The 16,744-nt window shown below is 43.4% G+C and overlaps 1 protein-coding gene across 4 annotated transcripts in view; it reads left to right on the top strand.

Moving 5' to 3' along the window:
- The first annotated feature begins 1,100 nt into the window (after positions 1–1,100).
- DHRS11 (dehydrogenase/reductase 11) overlaps positions 1,101–16,744 on the top strand; it is a 71,033-nt gene continuing 55,389 nt past the window's right edge. For 2 of the 4 annotated variants that reach the window (XM_039507240.1, XM_039507242.1), the window contains exon 1: positions 1,101–1,248. In XM_039507240.1, coding sequence (XP_039363174.1) covers positions 1,117–1,248 — 132 coding nt within the window. In that variant the 5' untranslated portion in view covers positions 1,101–1,116. Of the gene's footprint in view, positions 1,249–1,535; positions 1,557–10,849; positions 10,991–16,744 lie in introns of those variants that run through there. The other 2 variants (XM_039507243.1, XM_039507241.1) reach the window with 2 other exon arrangements.

Genomic DNA, 16,744 nt, shown 5'->3' with positions numbered 1-16,744 from the left:
TGTTCGTCGCTCTGAACAAAACGTTATGGTTCTTTCAAACGTTTACAACTGAACATTGACTTAATACAGCTTTGAAACTTTACTATGTAGAAGAAAAATGCTGCTTTCCCTTTATTTTATTTTTTTTAGTAGTTTGACACACTATGGTACCGTATTTTCTTTTGCTCTGCTTCTGCCTGGTTGTGTCCTTCCAGTTCCAAATGAGGCATGTGGTTGACTGCTCAGCTCATAACGCTGAGGTTCTACTGTCTCTTATTACTAGGATGACCAGATGTCTTGATTTTATAGGGACAGTGCCGATTTTGGGATCTTTTTCTTATATTGGCTCCTATTAGCCCTCCTCCATCCTGATTTTTTCACATTTGCTGTCTGGTCACCCTACTTACTACTGATTATACTTTATTATCTGCATTGTGGTAGCACAGAGGCACGCCACTCATGCACCAGGACCCCGCTGTGTCATGGGAGGCATTGTACAAATGCTACACAAAAAGTCTCTGCTCCCAAAGATTTAATGGATTTGTCTCATCTGCTTTGCCTTCCCTCCATTTTTTTTTATCTTCTTAGAGTGCTGACTGGGGCTCTCATGCAGGAGTGCCTTACACATTCATAGATAAACACACCCATAAACTAGAAAGCAGAGCAAAGGAGACTGTGTCGCTTATCCTCCCTTTGTGGCAGAGACCCTCACTTTCTTCTCCGTGTGTACAACACCCTGGTAGGGGGACCGGATCGCAAGTGTGAAAAATCGGGACAGGCAGTGGGGGCGTAATAGGAGCCTATCTAAGAAAAAGACCCCAAAGCGGGACTGTCCCTATAAAATCGAGACATCTGGTCACCCTACAGGTGGGGGGGATGGGTTTATGACAGGGGCATTTCTCCCCCTCCCTGCGTGGTGCGCACCGAGTCCGGACCTGCCCAGCCTCCTCTCTCCCGCCTCGGGCAGCAGCAGCGCTGAGGCCGAAGAAACTCAGCGCATGGCTGGCGGGGGGGCGGATGCTGCTGCTGCTGCCCGCGCCGGCTGCTGAATATGCAATAGGCGGGGGAGAGGCCGGGCCGGGAGGCGGGGCCGGATTCATCCTCCTCGGGCCGGAGGGCGGCGGGGCTGCCGGGGCCATGGAGCGCTGGGCGGGCCGGGTGGCGCTGGTGACCGGCGCCTCGGTGGGCATCGGGGCGGCGGTGGCGCGGGCGCTGGTGCAGCGCGGCATGAAGGTGGTGGGCTGCGCCCGGAGCGTGGACAAGATAGAGGTAGGGGGAGCGGGGCGGGGGAGGGGGTCTCCGTGGGCCCCCCCGGGTTTTGGGGGGAATCCCATGGTACTGGGGGGGGACCCACATCCCCGCCCCCGCCGGGCGCAGCCTCCCCGCCCGCCCCCCCCCCCCGTTTATTGTTAGCGCTCCCGGTGCGGGCTGCGCACAATGCCGGATTACCCCCCCCCCACGTGCGGGAGCCGAGCTGCCTGGGGAGGGGGCAGCTTGACGGCTCTCTCAGCAGCTGTGAAGGGGGGAAAATCCCTTCCAAGGGGCAGCCCGGAGACCCCCCGAGGGGGGGAAAGGGGGTGAGAGATCTGGGGACTCTGCAAACATCCCCTGTCCCCATTATTCTTCCAGTGCATTGGGGGGGGAGGGCAGGGAAGGGGTTGGGAGGCCCCCAGTTAAACTCTTATTATTTCCCCCATCTGAAATTTGCTAGAGCTCTTCCCTTCCCACCTCTCAGGTCACTGGTTAAAGTTGCAGATCCCCTGTGTTGGTTGATAGTTTCCCCAAGCCTTACGCTCTCTCGATTGAGCTGTCACATTAAAATTCAAAGCCAAGATTTTTTCCAAAGTGACTGGTAATTCTGGTTGGCTCCATTTTGGGGGGCCTCATTTGAGGTGCCGTAAGAACCCACCTGATTTTCAGAAGGTGGGTTCTTAGCACTTCTTGAGCTTCTGGTCCTTTTGAAGGTTTTGGGCACCCAAAACCACTAGCCATTTTTGAAAATCGTGGCCCATATTTTTTGCAAAGTATCTCCTGTGTGAATTAGAAATAATGTTTTTAGCTTAAATTTTAAAACCGGACTGAGTTCTCATCATTTTTGCTGTTTGTTTTACTTTCCACACTTTTGACTTTGGAAAATAGTCCTGTCAATCTCACTTCTGTTTATGAGCCCAGTTTGTAGTCAGTTTTACTCTTAGGTTCTAGCACAATGCTGCAGTGTGTGGGTTGCAGACATTTCAGGGAAATGGGTATTAAAACAATTACAAAAACTGTTGCCATTGGAATTAAATTGTAAAAATTCCTGGAAATATTTCTATTGCCGCTAGGGTCTCTAAAGATGGGTTTTTACAAAACCTAAATTTAGGACCAAGTTTGACCTGAGTGTCCCTCTAGTTAAATAATACTAATAAAACACTTTGACCTCAGTAGATGAAAATATGTATCGAAGTGCAAAGTATTACATTATGCAGCTGACTGTATATTAAAATAGAGCAGCCAGGAGGGTTGGATAGTAAAGGGTGTGTTGGTTGAAGAGGACCATGGGGGGGGAAAAGGGTCAGAAAGTGTTTTGAGGGAGATTGTGGAGAGTAGTTGGGTAAGGGAGCATTTTGCTTTACAAGGACTTGGTTCCATTGCAGAATTGTATAGTGTTTGAAAATGACTGTGAACAAACGAGTTAGCTGACACGATTCTGACCACATCTAAGTGGACAAATTGTATTCAGAATCAGCTAAGTGTGATTCATGATCAGTCAGCTGATATGAAGCTAAAAACCATTTGTCCTGGTCTAGACAGCGGACTCTGATGTGGTCAGAAGCATCATGTCAACTAATTCAACTGTTGAAAATTATGTTCCAACACAATACAATTTTGAAATGTAGAAAATCCATAAGGGATAATAGAGGGATGGTGGTGAGATTAGATTGTAATATTAGTTTGGTGAATAATGGTGAACATATCTTGTAACAAGATGTCCTTAACAACTAAGTGACCTCATGACTATATTTCTGTAAAAACCTCCATGTACTTATCCTCCTCTTTCCCTCATCTGTTATGGCTTTCACTTGTTGCAACATGGCTACCAATATAATCTAAACTCTTTGGGGCAGGAATTGCACCTTGCTCTGTTAGAAAGGTTTCTGGTACATTTTGGATGTTACCCACGTTAAAATACTAAATACCATAGTATAAATACTTACGTGTGTGTAAAATTCATAAAATATAGCTGAAGAATGGTTTAATATTCTGCATAACTGTTCACATCAATTTGAAACCTGGTGTTTATGAATGTGTATTATTTCCGGAAAGGGCTGTGAATGAAGTTAACTAAAGATATCCAAGTCACCTGTGATTGTAAGGGTGAAATACATTCACGTATACACTATTTTTTTTTTATAAGACTACACATCTCATATCTTGTGGCTGCTGTTATAATGGTCAAAGGCACATTTAATTGACTCACCTAGCAATAAACGTAAAATATATTCTCTCCTTTGCTGGCTTGATTACACTTTGTACAGAAATTCAGTTTTATTATCTTTTAGGCCTCAACTCATCAAAACCGTTAAACACACGTTTAAGTTCAGTTTTGAATTCACTGGGTCTTATGTGTATGCTTAAATGCTTGGATGAACTGGGGCTTCAGTGCGTAAGTTGGGAAGACAGTTGTGGAGTCGAGTTATACCACTAGCCAACTATAATTTTATTCCTCTCAGAAATCACTGGCTAGAAGTTACTTATTATATTTTTATTAGGTTACATCTAAAAAAACCACACGTGTTTGTGTGTGTGTATTCATTCTATTTTGATAGTTAAATTTGTCACCTAGCGCCTTAGGTTTTAATCCTTTGAGGGGAAGTAGCTTGTTAATTTAGTTGGGAAGTAAACTTTAGGTTTCGCTAGAGAGTAAGGCATGTTGTTTTTTTCTTTTTATTATGGAAAGATTCCCAAAAGTTTGATTTATCCTTTGTCCAGACAGATCTTTCTGTGCAATATTTGCTCTACTGAGCTAGTTAAAAGCTAAGCAGTAGCATGTTTTATGTAAATATTGACAGCTTCTAATTATCTTCAGCGATGTATTTGGAAATTTGAGGTACTAAAAATGCTGACTTTATTGTTATGCTGCTACAGAGAGAGGGGAAAAAATACTTCCCAACAAGCCTGAATTGGGAGACTAGAGCCTGGGGGATGGGGTGGCAAGACTCTGGAGACAGAAATACACATATATAAAATATGGTGAAGCTTTGGGAGACAGGCTGTGGTAATAGAGAAGAATATCCAAGACGTCTAGGGAACGTTTCTTGGCTTTATTACCAATAGTTCTGCTGCAGATACATGTTTAAAAGTCTCTGTTTGCCTTGCATAGTCTAGCCATGGAAATGAATTTCAACTTTTTCTTTCATCAGCTCTTCCCCTGAGATTCCTGCCCTGTTTCTAATCAGATTTTTCACAAAGCTCTTTGTTCAAAGAGAAGAATTGGAGGTTGTACCATTACGTTTTAAACATAACTCAACCAAAACCCACCTTTATTTACCACATACTGCCTGTATTTAAGATATAATTTTGTTGTTTTTTAGCTTCTGTGTTGTAGGAAAGTATTATTTTAAAATTGTCTGGAAAACAGAATTGGTTTATGTTCTGAGCTGACCGGAGGTACACAGCATTTTAAGGCACTTATTGCTTACGTGTGGCTTAATAAATTTTACCTAGGCCTTGTAAATCCATCTGGACAATGGAGAAATGCTGGTCTTGACATAACTGAGGTTAAAATAGCTTTTAATTTTAAACACAGTTTTGTCCTTACAGCAAACTTTCCCAGAACTAAACCAAATTAGCTGTGTTATAGATGTGATTTGTTTGTTTGTTTGTTTTAATGCCAGTGTAGGAAATTTTTTGGGCAAGCCTAAGGTATATGAAACAAGTTATTTGGGACCATGTTCATATATATTTTGGGGACACCAAAAGTCCAAAATGGTTTGGCCTAAATACTCCAAATTTGTTTTAATCTGTTGGTGTTGGCAGGGACTGGTACGTTGGAGTAGTTTTGTGGATGGAATTGTACAGTTATTTGAAGCAGTTTTTGCGTAGCTTAACAACTCTGTGGAGTTTATAAACGCTGGATGGCCACCATATGGGGAAAGGCAGAGGGAAACCACATAGGGGAGAGAGGAGTGGGCTGGCATCAGGGGAACAGAACAGAGAGAGCCTCATGGGTTGAGATAGAAGAGTTACACCTAAGCAGCCAGGAAGCAAAAACAATGTCATGTGACTCATCTAGCCAATCAAAATTAACTAATATACAGTATTTTGAGCTTAAAATATTAGATAACTACAATAACCTTCTTCTAAGCAAGCTATGATAGTTGCATTTGCCAAATAATAGGAGGTAAGAAGCTTATGCCCAGATAAATGTGTTAGTCTCTAAGGTTCCACAAGGACTCCTCGTTTTTTTTTGCTGATACAGACTAACACGGCTACCACTGAAATCTGAATAATGAATGAATCTGAAAAATGTATAAGCTGGTTGTGGATGATTTGCAACTAGAGAATAGTCATAAGGGTAGATCCTCAGCTGTAAAGATCAGCATCAGTCCAGTGAAAGCAATGGAGCTAAGGTGATTTACCAACGAGAATCAGGCCTTCGATTCATTAAATAAATTGTTCCCTATGAGTTATTAATTTTGCTTTAGTTTAAAACCAAAGCCAAGTACGCCAGTCTTGACTCCACAGTTAAACCCCACAAAGGAGGTGAATTTGATTTGTCGGTAGTCACAGGCTACAAACTTCTTAAAATCTTCATCAGATCCTACTTCATTTAAAAGTCCTCCATCTAATATCTCCATCTTATATGCAAAGGATAAAATCCTGACTCCATTTAAGTCAATGGAAGTTTTGCTACTGACTTTCAGGGGCCAAGGTCTTGTCCAGAATCTGAGCCAAAACCTATTGAAGTCAGTGGAAAGATTCTTATTGACTTCAGAAAGCATGGGACCAATCTCTGTGAGCACAGGGCTGAAGGGGCAGAATTAAGGTAATTGGAGTGGCCTCAAATCAGTATTGCCAGCCCCAAGCATTCAAAACTCACAAGTCCAGCTCCAAAATCCAAATCATTTTTGGGGGACTGTTCTTTATTTGCCTTCTGGTTTTTCAGCCATTAGTGTGTTTGTGGGTAACATGTTCAAACTTTTCTCCACAACCATGAGAACCAGGAGCTGAGTCTCATGTAATCACGTGACTCCAGTGGCTGGGGCTTTAAGAAGAACACCTCATCTCAATAGAAGTGTGAGAGTACCAACACTGCGTTTCCATACATTCTAATATTTTGAGGGTCAGGGAGGTGTTGTGTTTTATTTTTAAAGATATGAGCTTAAAGGTCACCTATATTGGACAAAACATCTTTATGAGATGTATCAAAGGCCTGAAAGGTCCCCCCCCCCCCCCCCCGTTTGTGTGTACATTAGAAATTCAGGTTTTGTCTAACCAGGTACTTCATGAAAATGACTGGGATGATGAGATCACAGTAGACAGAGAGCTGAGCAATTTGTCATGGGGAAACTGGTTTATTGTCAGATTATTTAAGACTCTATTGTCTTCTGGCTATTTAATGTTTCCTTTTTCTATGTAATATCTTGTAAATGATGCCATTGTATGCATTTTCCTTTAAAAAAGAAGCAGAACTTGTCAATAAGATTGATCTATGGAGAGTCAGGTTAGTCTGTTATGATAACGAAGCGCTACAATCTGAAGTTCGATAACATTATACATATTCAAGAGTAATGTTTGTCATCATCTGTCGTCAGTTGTTTACCCCAAATAGTTTACCCCAAGTTTTTTATAAGGTCAGAACTCCTGGGTTCTGTTCCCATCTCTGATTTTCTGTGCCTCAATTTATTGATCTGTAAAAGGGAAATGCTCTTGCTTACTTAACTCACCAAGTGTGTTAGGAGGCTTAATTATTTAGGGCTTGATCGAAAAGCCCATTGAAATCAGTGGGAGTTTTACCATTTATTTCAAAAGGCTTTGGATCAGGCCCTTAATATTTGTAATGGTTACGTTTGTGGTGGTTAAGTGAAAGGACTTATACAGATGAGAATTATTATTGGCATTCCATGGGAGGCTTTGGCAAAGTGGCCTTTTATCTTGCTATTTCCTTTTCATTTCATCTTCATTATCATATCTTTAGAATGGCATTCTGTCTGCACGGTTCCTAATACGCCTTTGCACTTTTAGGTGTCCGTAAGCACTGGCATATGGTAACACTTACATGTGAACCTTTTTGAAAAGTTGCAGATAATATCCTGCAAATGGGTTGTGCGGTTTCCTTGGAGCTAGAGATTTATATAGTTAGTTAATCTAGTTGGGCTGGTCTTTGTGAAACTGAACTCCTCACTCCACCCAGCTACGTTATCCATCCATTCACAAAGGGAAGTTCTGCCCTGCTTGTGTGAAACACAATATTAATGAATGTTCACTCTAAAACTTGAATCACAGACAATCACCTTTCACAAGATTTACTATCCAGGGAAGCAACATAAACACCATTGCAATATGTATACTGACTTGCATTTAAATTGGCGTTTTGCTTCTGCTGGGCGTCTCTGGTAGTACTGGTTAATTTACTGAGTTGTGTAGCTGAAGTTGGTGATTGCACAAAACTTTTAAAGGAGAGACTTTCCAAAGCATCTAAAAGATTTAGGGCAGGAAAGTCAATGAGCCTTGTGCTCTCTAAATCTCATAAGTGCTTTTGAAAATCTCAGCTTAATGGTCTTTGCCAGAAAAGTTTGAGTAACAAAAGTACATTATGTATAACATGGACCTCAGAAACACTCTTCTAAAATCTTTTTATTAAAACCTGCACAAAATGCACATTTTATATTGGTAATTTATTTGTAAATAGATTGTGTTGCAGATACCCAAGTGTCCCAGATAAGACCAGGTTCCATATTCTAATTCTGTTTAGATTCTTTTATATCACCATAGTATCTGAGCGTCTTCCAGTTGTGCATGAAGTAATGCACTAACATCTGTCTTGTGTGGGCCATTCTTTCTCTCATCCTGTCCCCAGGGGAGAATTGGGTGTACAGTGTAGTGATTTGTTTTGCTAGGGTGTTGGTTGGTTGGTGGTCATAGTTAAACGTCCACATTGCTCTGTGTTTGTGTTAGAGGAGATGAGGTTAAAGAAGTGCAGCTTGCACTTGGAACAGAAGGGTGTGAGGTTTCTGGTGGTCCTTAGCTCCCAGGCAAGCTCCTCCTGCAGTCTCAGACTGGCCCCCAAGAAAGCTGTCTCCTGCACTGACAAGCTTTGACCTTATGTTGTAGAAAGTTCCATTTTGGAATGGAGTTTCAGTCGGCTATCCCTGACTGCTGCTCTTCTGAGGCTGGTTTCCTGTAGGCATCACAGGGGCAGTGGGTCTTGAGTAAGGATATGAAAGATGAGTGGACCTATGGATTAGTTCAGGGAGAGCATTTCATGTGTCAAGGGCAGTGTGGAAAAATGCCTGGGGATGTTTGGGAGAGAAGCAGGCAAATAAGAGAAGAGAGAAGCTGGGATGATTTAGTTGGTGTTGGTCCAGCTTTCAGCAGGGATTGGACTAGATGACCTCCTGAGGTCACTTTCAACCCTAATCTTCTATGATTCTAAATGAAGCGTTCACGGCTGGGATCAGTGGGAGCGATGCGATGAAAGGCAGGAGCAGATAAGGAAGGGAATTAAAGGGGAAGAGAAGAAACCTGTATTTGATGCAGTGGGAAATGGGAAGGCAGTGGAGGGGTCAAAAGGAGCCAGGGGTGACATGGACTATTTGAATGGATTGGAGAGAGGCAGTGTGGGTGCTGAAGAAGCAAGAATGAGGGAGCAGGGAAGATGTGTTACAGTCTGTATCTCACAGATGTGTTAAAATCTAATACATTGATGTATAAACTAGCGTAACTCGTGTATATAGAAAATAAATCCAAGCCATCTTTAACTGGGGCAGCATAACTGGTACTGTTTTAAAAACAAAACAGAATAATCATATTCATAATCTCTAATCCTTCTAAGGTAAACTGGCTGGAACCACTGTGTATAGATGTTTTATAAACTACTGCAAATTGGTAACTGAGAAAATATGTAGTCTTGTGGGGGAATTTATCTAGGGCAATAAATACTATGTCAAGATTTCTTAATCTCTCGGAAAATCAGATAAGAGCTAAAGGCAAGATTACCAAGGAGTTGCAGAATTTTGGTTTGGGGTTTTAAGTGGTGGTGGGAGTGGTACACTCTTTATTTGACTTTGAAATAAATGTAAAATGTTAGAACTGGTCAAAAATGTGAAAAATGAAAATTTTTGGATCAGTTCTATGAATTATTATTTAGTAAGCATATCATTTGGTTTCAGTAAGTACAATACTTACTGTGTGGTTTGATTTGGATCGACAGTTATTTTATCTGTGTGGCACAATAAAGAGCTAACTTAGTCATTTGGATTTATCCTATATAATAATGTCCAGTAGTGATGGTCTAAAACAGGGGTTGGCATCCTATGGCACAGGTGCCGAAGGCGGCACGCGAGCTGATTTTCAGGGGCACTCACACTGCCCAGGTCCTGGCCACTGGTCCAGGGGGCTCTGCATTTTAATTTAATTTTAAATGAAGTTTCTTAAACATTTTAAAAACATTATTTACTTTACATACAGCAATAGTTTAGTTATATATTATAGACTTATAGAAAGAGACCTTCTAAAAAGGTTAAAATGTATTACTAGCACGTGAAACCTTAAATCAGAGTGAATAAATGAAGACTCGGCACACCACTTCTGAAAGGTTACCGACCCCAAGTACATGCCCAATTCAGCAACAGTGGACATAAAAGTTCGTTATTCCATTAAAACAGTTTCTCACCAGCGAAAGTCTTTAAATCTTACTCAATGCACTATGCCTGCGAGTAAGGATTACTTGTGTCAGTGGTACAATTGTGGTCTTCTTCTATAATTCAAGTTTGGAGGAATCAGATAACCCTGCTTTTTCTGTGCAAGTCTGATACATTAATTTGGCTAAAGACTTGTTTTTAAGTGGAATCCTTGAGGCATTGAAGCAGTAATACAGTTCTTGGTGTGTACGGTAACCCAATATTTCCTGGTTTTCCAAGGTTCAAGTGCAGGTGTACTCAATGTTGTTGAAGGGTACCAGCGCTGCTAGTCAACCTTGATTCCTCAATAATAAAGTTTTTTTTGGCAATGAATGTATTAAAGTCAAGCATGTACTTAAGTGTTTTGCTGAATTGGCCCAGAGCATTTAGTACTTTGCATTAAGTGACTCACTTGGGTGGTTTCTCTTATCCTCTCTGTGGGAGAAGAATTGTGTGTACAAGCAGTGTTTTGTTGTGGTTGTTGGACTCTGACCTGCAAGGCTTTTTCCATTTTGAATTTCTGACTTCAGTTTCATAAAACCATTTTGTAGTCTGAAACCTGTATTTTTGTAGCATTTTTCTTTGGGTGTTGAGAAAGGCACCATGACAAATTTGAGAGTGTTGGAACTGAGAAGACTTAGTAACACAGCTGAATATTAAAAACTCATATGTTTCTAAAGTAGCAAGAAAATTCAAGCAATATTTGAGATCTGGTCATGTCATTGAGAATAAAATATCTCAGCTCCTGGCTGTACTGGCTGATACAACATCCTCTGCTCCTCTTACTTAAAAATGTAATGCATCAGTTACATTTTGCAACACTCTACACCTGAGATAAAATGTAGGAGTATTTATCGGTAAGTGTAGGGTCTATGTGGCTTGGAGGCATAATAGACAGCTGAACATCCTGTCACTTGTAACACGTGCTTTTTTTTAATTAGAATGCAGGAACATATTAAATCTTTTTCTCCGTAAGAAGAGGCCTAGAGTAGAGATCAAGAGAACAAAGCTGCTCCTATGGGATATGAAAATGAATTCCATGTGTAAGAATGAAACCAGATAGCAAGTCACTCTGCTACTCCTTCTCTCTATCAGCCAGCAGAACATTCATCTGTGTAATTTTAAGGGTACATATTAGTGCTAATTTAACCTGTTCAATTATAGGAAGGCTTTCAACGTTAAATCATGTATTATTAACACCGTGCGGTAGGTGGTAGAATGCTGCACAATAAGACTAATGGGCTAAGCATAGAGTCCCTCTGCCCAGAGAATTTACAGTCAAAATACAGCATCCTGTTCTCTCTGAGGTCCATTCAGACTGTACTGTATCCCCTTAGCTGGTGATTTTCTCTTTTCCCTACTGACCTTAGTCATCAATGTACGGGCTGTATATTTATGTGATAAAAGTGCTCCGTTGAGCTGGGAGAAATCCTTTCTCCTCAACCCCTAGGCTGTGGAACGATACCTAAAACTGCTATTTAAAACTCTGGGGCTGGATTTAACACCCCCTCTGTGGTCCTTGTGCACATCCCAACCAATCCAAAAAGACAAGACAAAGGGTAGGGGAGAATACAGGCACAGAGAGGTGAGGTGACTTGTCCATGAACAGTGTCAGGAATAGAATCCAGGCCTCTTGTGACCCGGTCCAGTGCCTGTCCACTGGACCACACTGCACAGCTCTGTAGTTTTCTATTTAAGCAGATAGGTTTGGAGTAAAGAGGTAGATTTTTTTTCATTTCTTTTTGTCTAAATGTAATAGACTTCAGAAGTGTATTCGCCTCACCCATGTTAATTCTATCCATGTTTTATTTATGTGCATTCTTCCTTTTAACGGTGAGATGCTGGTTGCTACCGAGGACATTGTGGTTCATGTTGCAGCATTAAGCTTGGGACACAACATTACCAGAATGAGACAGGGTTAAAGCGTTTCCTTGGCTCCCTGCCACTCCACCACAAGAGGGGAACGTAAGAGAAGCGTGTTGTCTCGTAGTCTGTGTGCTGCACGCACAACACAATCCAGACACAGCCGGGGGAGGCAGACGCAGAAGCACGTTACGCTGACGCCCTCGGGACACAGCTGCAGCAAAAAATGAGCAGACAGAGCACAGCTTTGACTGTAGCAAAAAGATGAATTCGGTGGGATCCTTGCTTAGACTTGATGCAGCTGCGCTAACCACTGCTCAGGGGGCTACCTAATATTTCATTACATTTAGCGGCTGCTTAGGGGGATTGAAAACTGTTTCTAAACTAGCTGCTGGTCTGCGCAGGGCTAAACTGCGTTCACGTCTGCTCTGCCAGGGTCAGGATCATTTGTGAAATGCTTTTTAAACACCTTTCTTTCTAGTTTATATAGGGATCATCCTCACATCCTAGCTGTATTCATTTGGGGCCAGACCCTCAACTGGTGTCAGTTGGCTTAACCCATGGAATTCATCAGTTTAGACAGGCTGAGGGTCTGCTCCCATTTCAGAAAAGTTGATAGTTCATTAGGCTGCTGGTTGCCCTATAGGAGGAAAAGCTTCAAGGGTGGTGAAATTTTTGGTGATTTTATCCTTCTCATTGCTCCTTACTTCCTCTGCCACTCGATGGCCATTTCCTTTTCTTTAAGATTTGCAAATACTTGTTCTTTATTTGCCAGCACTGATCGTGGTTGCAATGTACCTTGGAGATAGGTGGCAAGGAGTGAGCCTTAACTGTGTTCTAATACCGGTATGCACTATGGAATTGTGCTCACGGCTGCCAAGGAATCTAACTGTAGAAATATGACAGGTATCCAAAGGTAATTTCACTCTTTTTGTCTGTAGAGCTCAAAATGCTGTAGAAAAAAGTGTATCATTATCCCCATTTTATAGATGAGAAAACCAAGGCACAGATTGATAAAGTAACTGGCTTAAAGTCACACATCAGGTCAATGGTGGGGTGGGGGTAGCACCAAGGTCTCCTATCTCCCAGCCCATTACTCTTTCCACTGCTGCTGCTTTCCATGATTTGTGTTTCTCTTGGGAAATCATTTTTCCATCTTAAATTCCCTTTTGAGTCCTGCATTGAGGCAACTTTCTAGCTGAGGAGGCCTAGATGTGGCTTCCTCTGGAAACAGGGTGTGTGTGTGTGTGTGTGTCTCTCACTCACATACCCACCTCGAAACATTTGAGCAGTGTGAGGTGCTTCCTTTCTTCTCCCTGTGGGAGAGTTTACTTCCTGCTCTTGGTTTTAACACACATCCTTCAACAGTCAGAGATCCATATACCTCTGCCCTTTGACAATTTGCATTACGATAGCCCGTGGCGGCTGTCACTTCTTTCATTAACCTACAGGCTTTTTAAAAATGTTGTGAATTCATTGCTTGTGAATGTTCCTGGATTGACAGCCCAGGAAACCGAGGTCTTCTACGTACAGAACATGCACCTCTTCCCCACACAGCCCCACCTGTGTTCCTTACCCTGACTCAGGCGGCTCAGCCTCAGGATGAGAGGGAGCTCAGCTCTCTTTCAATCTGAGCCTCTCTGCTGAAAAATAACAAAATGGGGACTTTTTTCCTTTTCTCTCTCCACACGTCTGGCCATTGGACTACTTACACTGGAAGCAGTTTGAGGCAGGGACCCTCTTTTTTTTTGTTTTGTGTTTGTACAAAGCCTAGCACCGTGAGGTCCTGGTCCACAACTGGGGCTCCTAGGTACTACTACAATAAAAAATAGATGAGTGAGTTGGTATCTTATTATTATTTATTATCACACAGGCCACCCACTGTCCACCAAATGCAATAACTTTCAACCACTACTGATCTAGGTTGGATTAGGATCAGGGCCTGAAAGGTAAAAGGTTCAGGATCCCATTACCTCGTTCCCTTAGCCAGCCATTCCCCCCTTGTTCTTAATAAATAAGACAAAACAGGAGGACCAGAGACACCCAAACTAGCAAAGGGGATTGTTGGGAGATCAGACACCGTCAGGATATAACTGGTTTCACAGAGTGTGTTTTGATTTTTCCTCGGATTGCTTTTATAATGGACATTGTGTCCTACAAAACATCTTTTTTTGGTAGGCTGTACACAGCGTGATACAATGTGGCTCCAATTACAAGCTTTAACAGGTTAATTTTAATGCATTTGTGACAGTTATTGATCAAAGGTAACATTTATAACCAGGGCCTACTTTGTCAAGGTTGCTCAAGAAACAGCCTTTGATAAGATGAGCTATTGACTGTAAATTCTGGCTGCCCAGCCTCTTAACAGATTAGTGCTTTCCTTTTCAAGCAAGCTGTATGGAGGAGGAGGAGGAGGGAAGAGAAATGCTGGGTCTCAGTCTCAATCTTTAACCCCCCCCCCCAATATATCCCACTTGTATATTTATTATTTTTAAGTATTAGTAGTACAGTAAGGCAAAGAGAGGGCCCCAGTGTGCCTGCCGTGAAGTCCCTCCTGAAGAGTTTACATTCTAAACAGACAGACAAAAGGAGAAACACAGGCCCAGAGAGGAAATGATTTGTCCAAGATTATTGGCACAGCCAAGAATTCAAATTAGGTCTCTTGAGTGCCAGTCCAACGCCCTATTCATATACAGCTCATCGAGTAAATGCAAGCAACCTGCATAAGAGCTGTAGCCATATCAGGTGCTACAGTATTTCCCCTCTTGCAAGGAAAGCCCATTGGGTTGGGCTAATACTTGGTTAAGAAACCTCCAAGGAAAAGCTAGGTTGTTTGCGATTCAGTAGCTAGCACTCTTTCCTCCTAGTCAGTACTGTACCAAGGTACTAGGATGTGTTGCACTGTTTTTGACATGTGACGTTAAGTCAGGCTCTTGTGGCCATTAACAATCCAATGGCATTTTCCACAAGAACAGGAATGCTGGCCAAATTCCAGCTCATTACATTCTGTCTCCTTAATAAATTCCTCCTCCGGCTTCAGGTAAGCATGGCATGTTCAGGTAAATATGTCCTAAACAGTTGTGTAGATTTTAGGGTTGCCAGGCATCTGTTTTTTGACCTGAACACCTACTTGAAAAGGGACCCTGGCGACTCTGGCACTGCTGACCGGGCTGTTAGAAGACCGGTCGGCCGTGCTGGGGTGGCCAGGGACTGGGAGGCTCTGTGTGCTGCCCCGGCCCCTGGCACCGCCTCTGCAGCTCCCGTTGGCTGGGAATTGTGACCAGTGGGAGCTACGGGGGGTGGTGCTTGCAGGTGCGAAGGCAGTGCACACTGCGCAGAGTCACCTGGCTGCCCATGCGCTTAGAGGCCACTGGGACCTGATGGCTGCTTCCTTGGCGCCGCAGTAAGCACGGTCAGGACCCCGCACCCTCCACACACCCCAACTCCCTGTCCCAGTCCGGAGTCCCCTCCCACACCCCAAACCCCTCATCCCCCACCCCACCCCAGAGCCCCTACCCTCAGCTGGAGCCCCGACCTCCCTCTTCACCCCGGCCCCACCCCCAGCCAGAGCCCTCACCATCCCCGACCGCAATTCCCTGCCCCCGTCCAGAGTACCCTCTCACACCTCAAACCCCCATCCCTGTCCCCACCCCAGAACCCTCACACCCCTGCACCCTAACTCCCTACCCCAGCCCAGAGCCCCCCTCCTGCACGCCAAACCCCTCATCCCTGGCCCCACCCCAGAGCCCACACCCCCTAGCCAGAGCCCTGATCTCCCCCTTCACCCCAAACCCCTCATCCCTGGCCCCACCCCAGAGCCTGCACCCCCACGCCCAGCCCCAGCTTGGTGAAAGTGAGAGAGGGTGGGGAAGAGTGAGTGACGGAGGGAGGGGGGGATGGAGTGAGTGGGGGTGGGGCCTTGGAGAAGGGGCAGGGCAGGGGTATTCAGTTTTGTGAGATTAGGAAGTTGGCAGCCCCTAGTAGATTTGCTTGGTGCTTGTAAACAGATGAATGTATTTCAACCCCGAAATGACTGCGTGTCAGTGGTGGATAAAGTGATTCCTACATTTAGCAGGGCATGGTTTAGCAGTGTGAGCATAGGACAGGGAGCTTGGGGGTTTAATCTACGTTCCCCCCCATGACTTGGTGTAAGAACTTGGTGTAAGAACAGTTTCTCCATCTAATAATCTAATTTAGCTAGGTTAAGTTTTTCAGTGATATTTCTCATTGTGGTATCTAAGCACTGTGTGCTGGGAAGCTTAATTAGTTTGTTTGCAAAATGGTTTGAAGATGAAAAGTGCTATGGGAGTGCTGTTATTTCGTGATCATTTTCAAAGAGCTGTGGGGGCCTTCTGGATGAGACGCACCCTCTAAATGTTAGACCAGACGTGTGGTGTGTCAGTGCCCAGTGTCACAATTCCAGAATGAGAGGAGGACAATGTCTTGGATGTGATTCGACCAGACCTATAAATAACTGCCTTTCCCTTTGATCCTCCTTTTTTCACCTGTGGATGCGTCTTAGAGAAAGATTTAGAGGGGATGCATTTTCTGCCATGTAAATGCAAACCATGTGACCGCAGCATGACTTAAATTGTGAGTCCAGGTTAAGAGGTGCTCAAATGTCTCAAGTGCAAGGGAGGGTGACTTGGTTGCTTTTTAAAGGCTTGCACTTCCGTGTGTATTGCACAGTATGGAAACCGGGACATCCTGATCTTTCCATGGCATTACCTGTATCACTTCCATAAGGGGCAACAACAAAGAAGTGAATTGAAAAGTCAGCTTCCAGCACCTGAATCATAAACACAAGTACATTTATCCTTTGGAACAGGCAGCATAAATACAGAACATAAACTCATGCCTGGGTGGGATTTATTTTATAGCAGTGTCAACAGCTTCAGCAATTGTGGGGCTTTAAGCTTAATTGGTTTATATTTATCAAATTATCCTTTCAGTGCTTTTGGGTCCAACCCGAACTGCACATCTGCTTCCCAGCATTTGGTGCCTCTGGTTCAATTTGG

The sequence above is a fragment of the Mauremys reevesii genome, linkage group 20 (assembly GCF_016161935.1).
Source record: "Mauremys reevesii isolate NIE-2019 linkage group 20, ASM1616193v1, whole genome shotgun sequence".
NCBI classification, from domain to species: Eukaryota; Metazoa; Chordata; order Testudines; family Geoemydidae; genus Mauremys; species Mauremys reevesii.
This window is presented reverse-complemented; position numbering and strand designations above follow the sequence as displayed.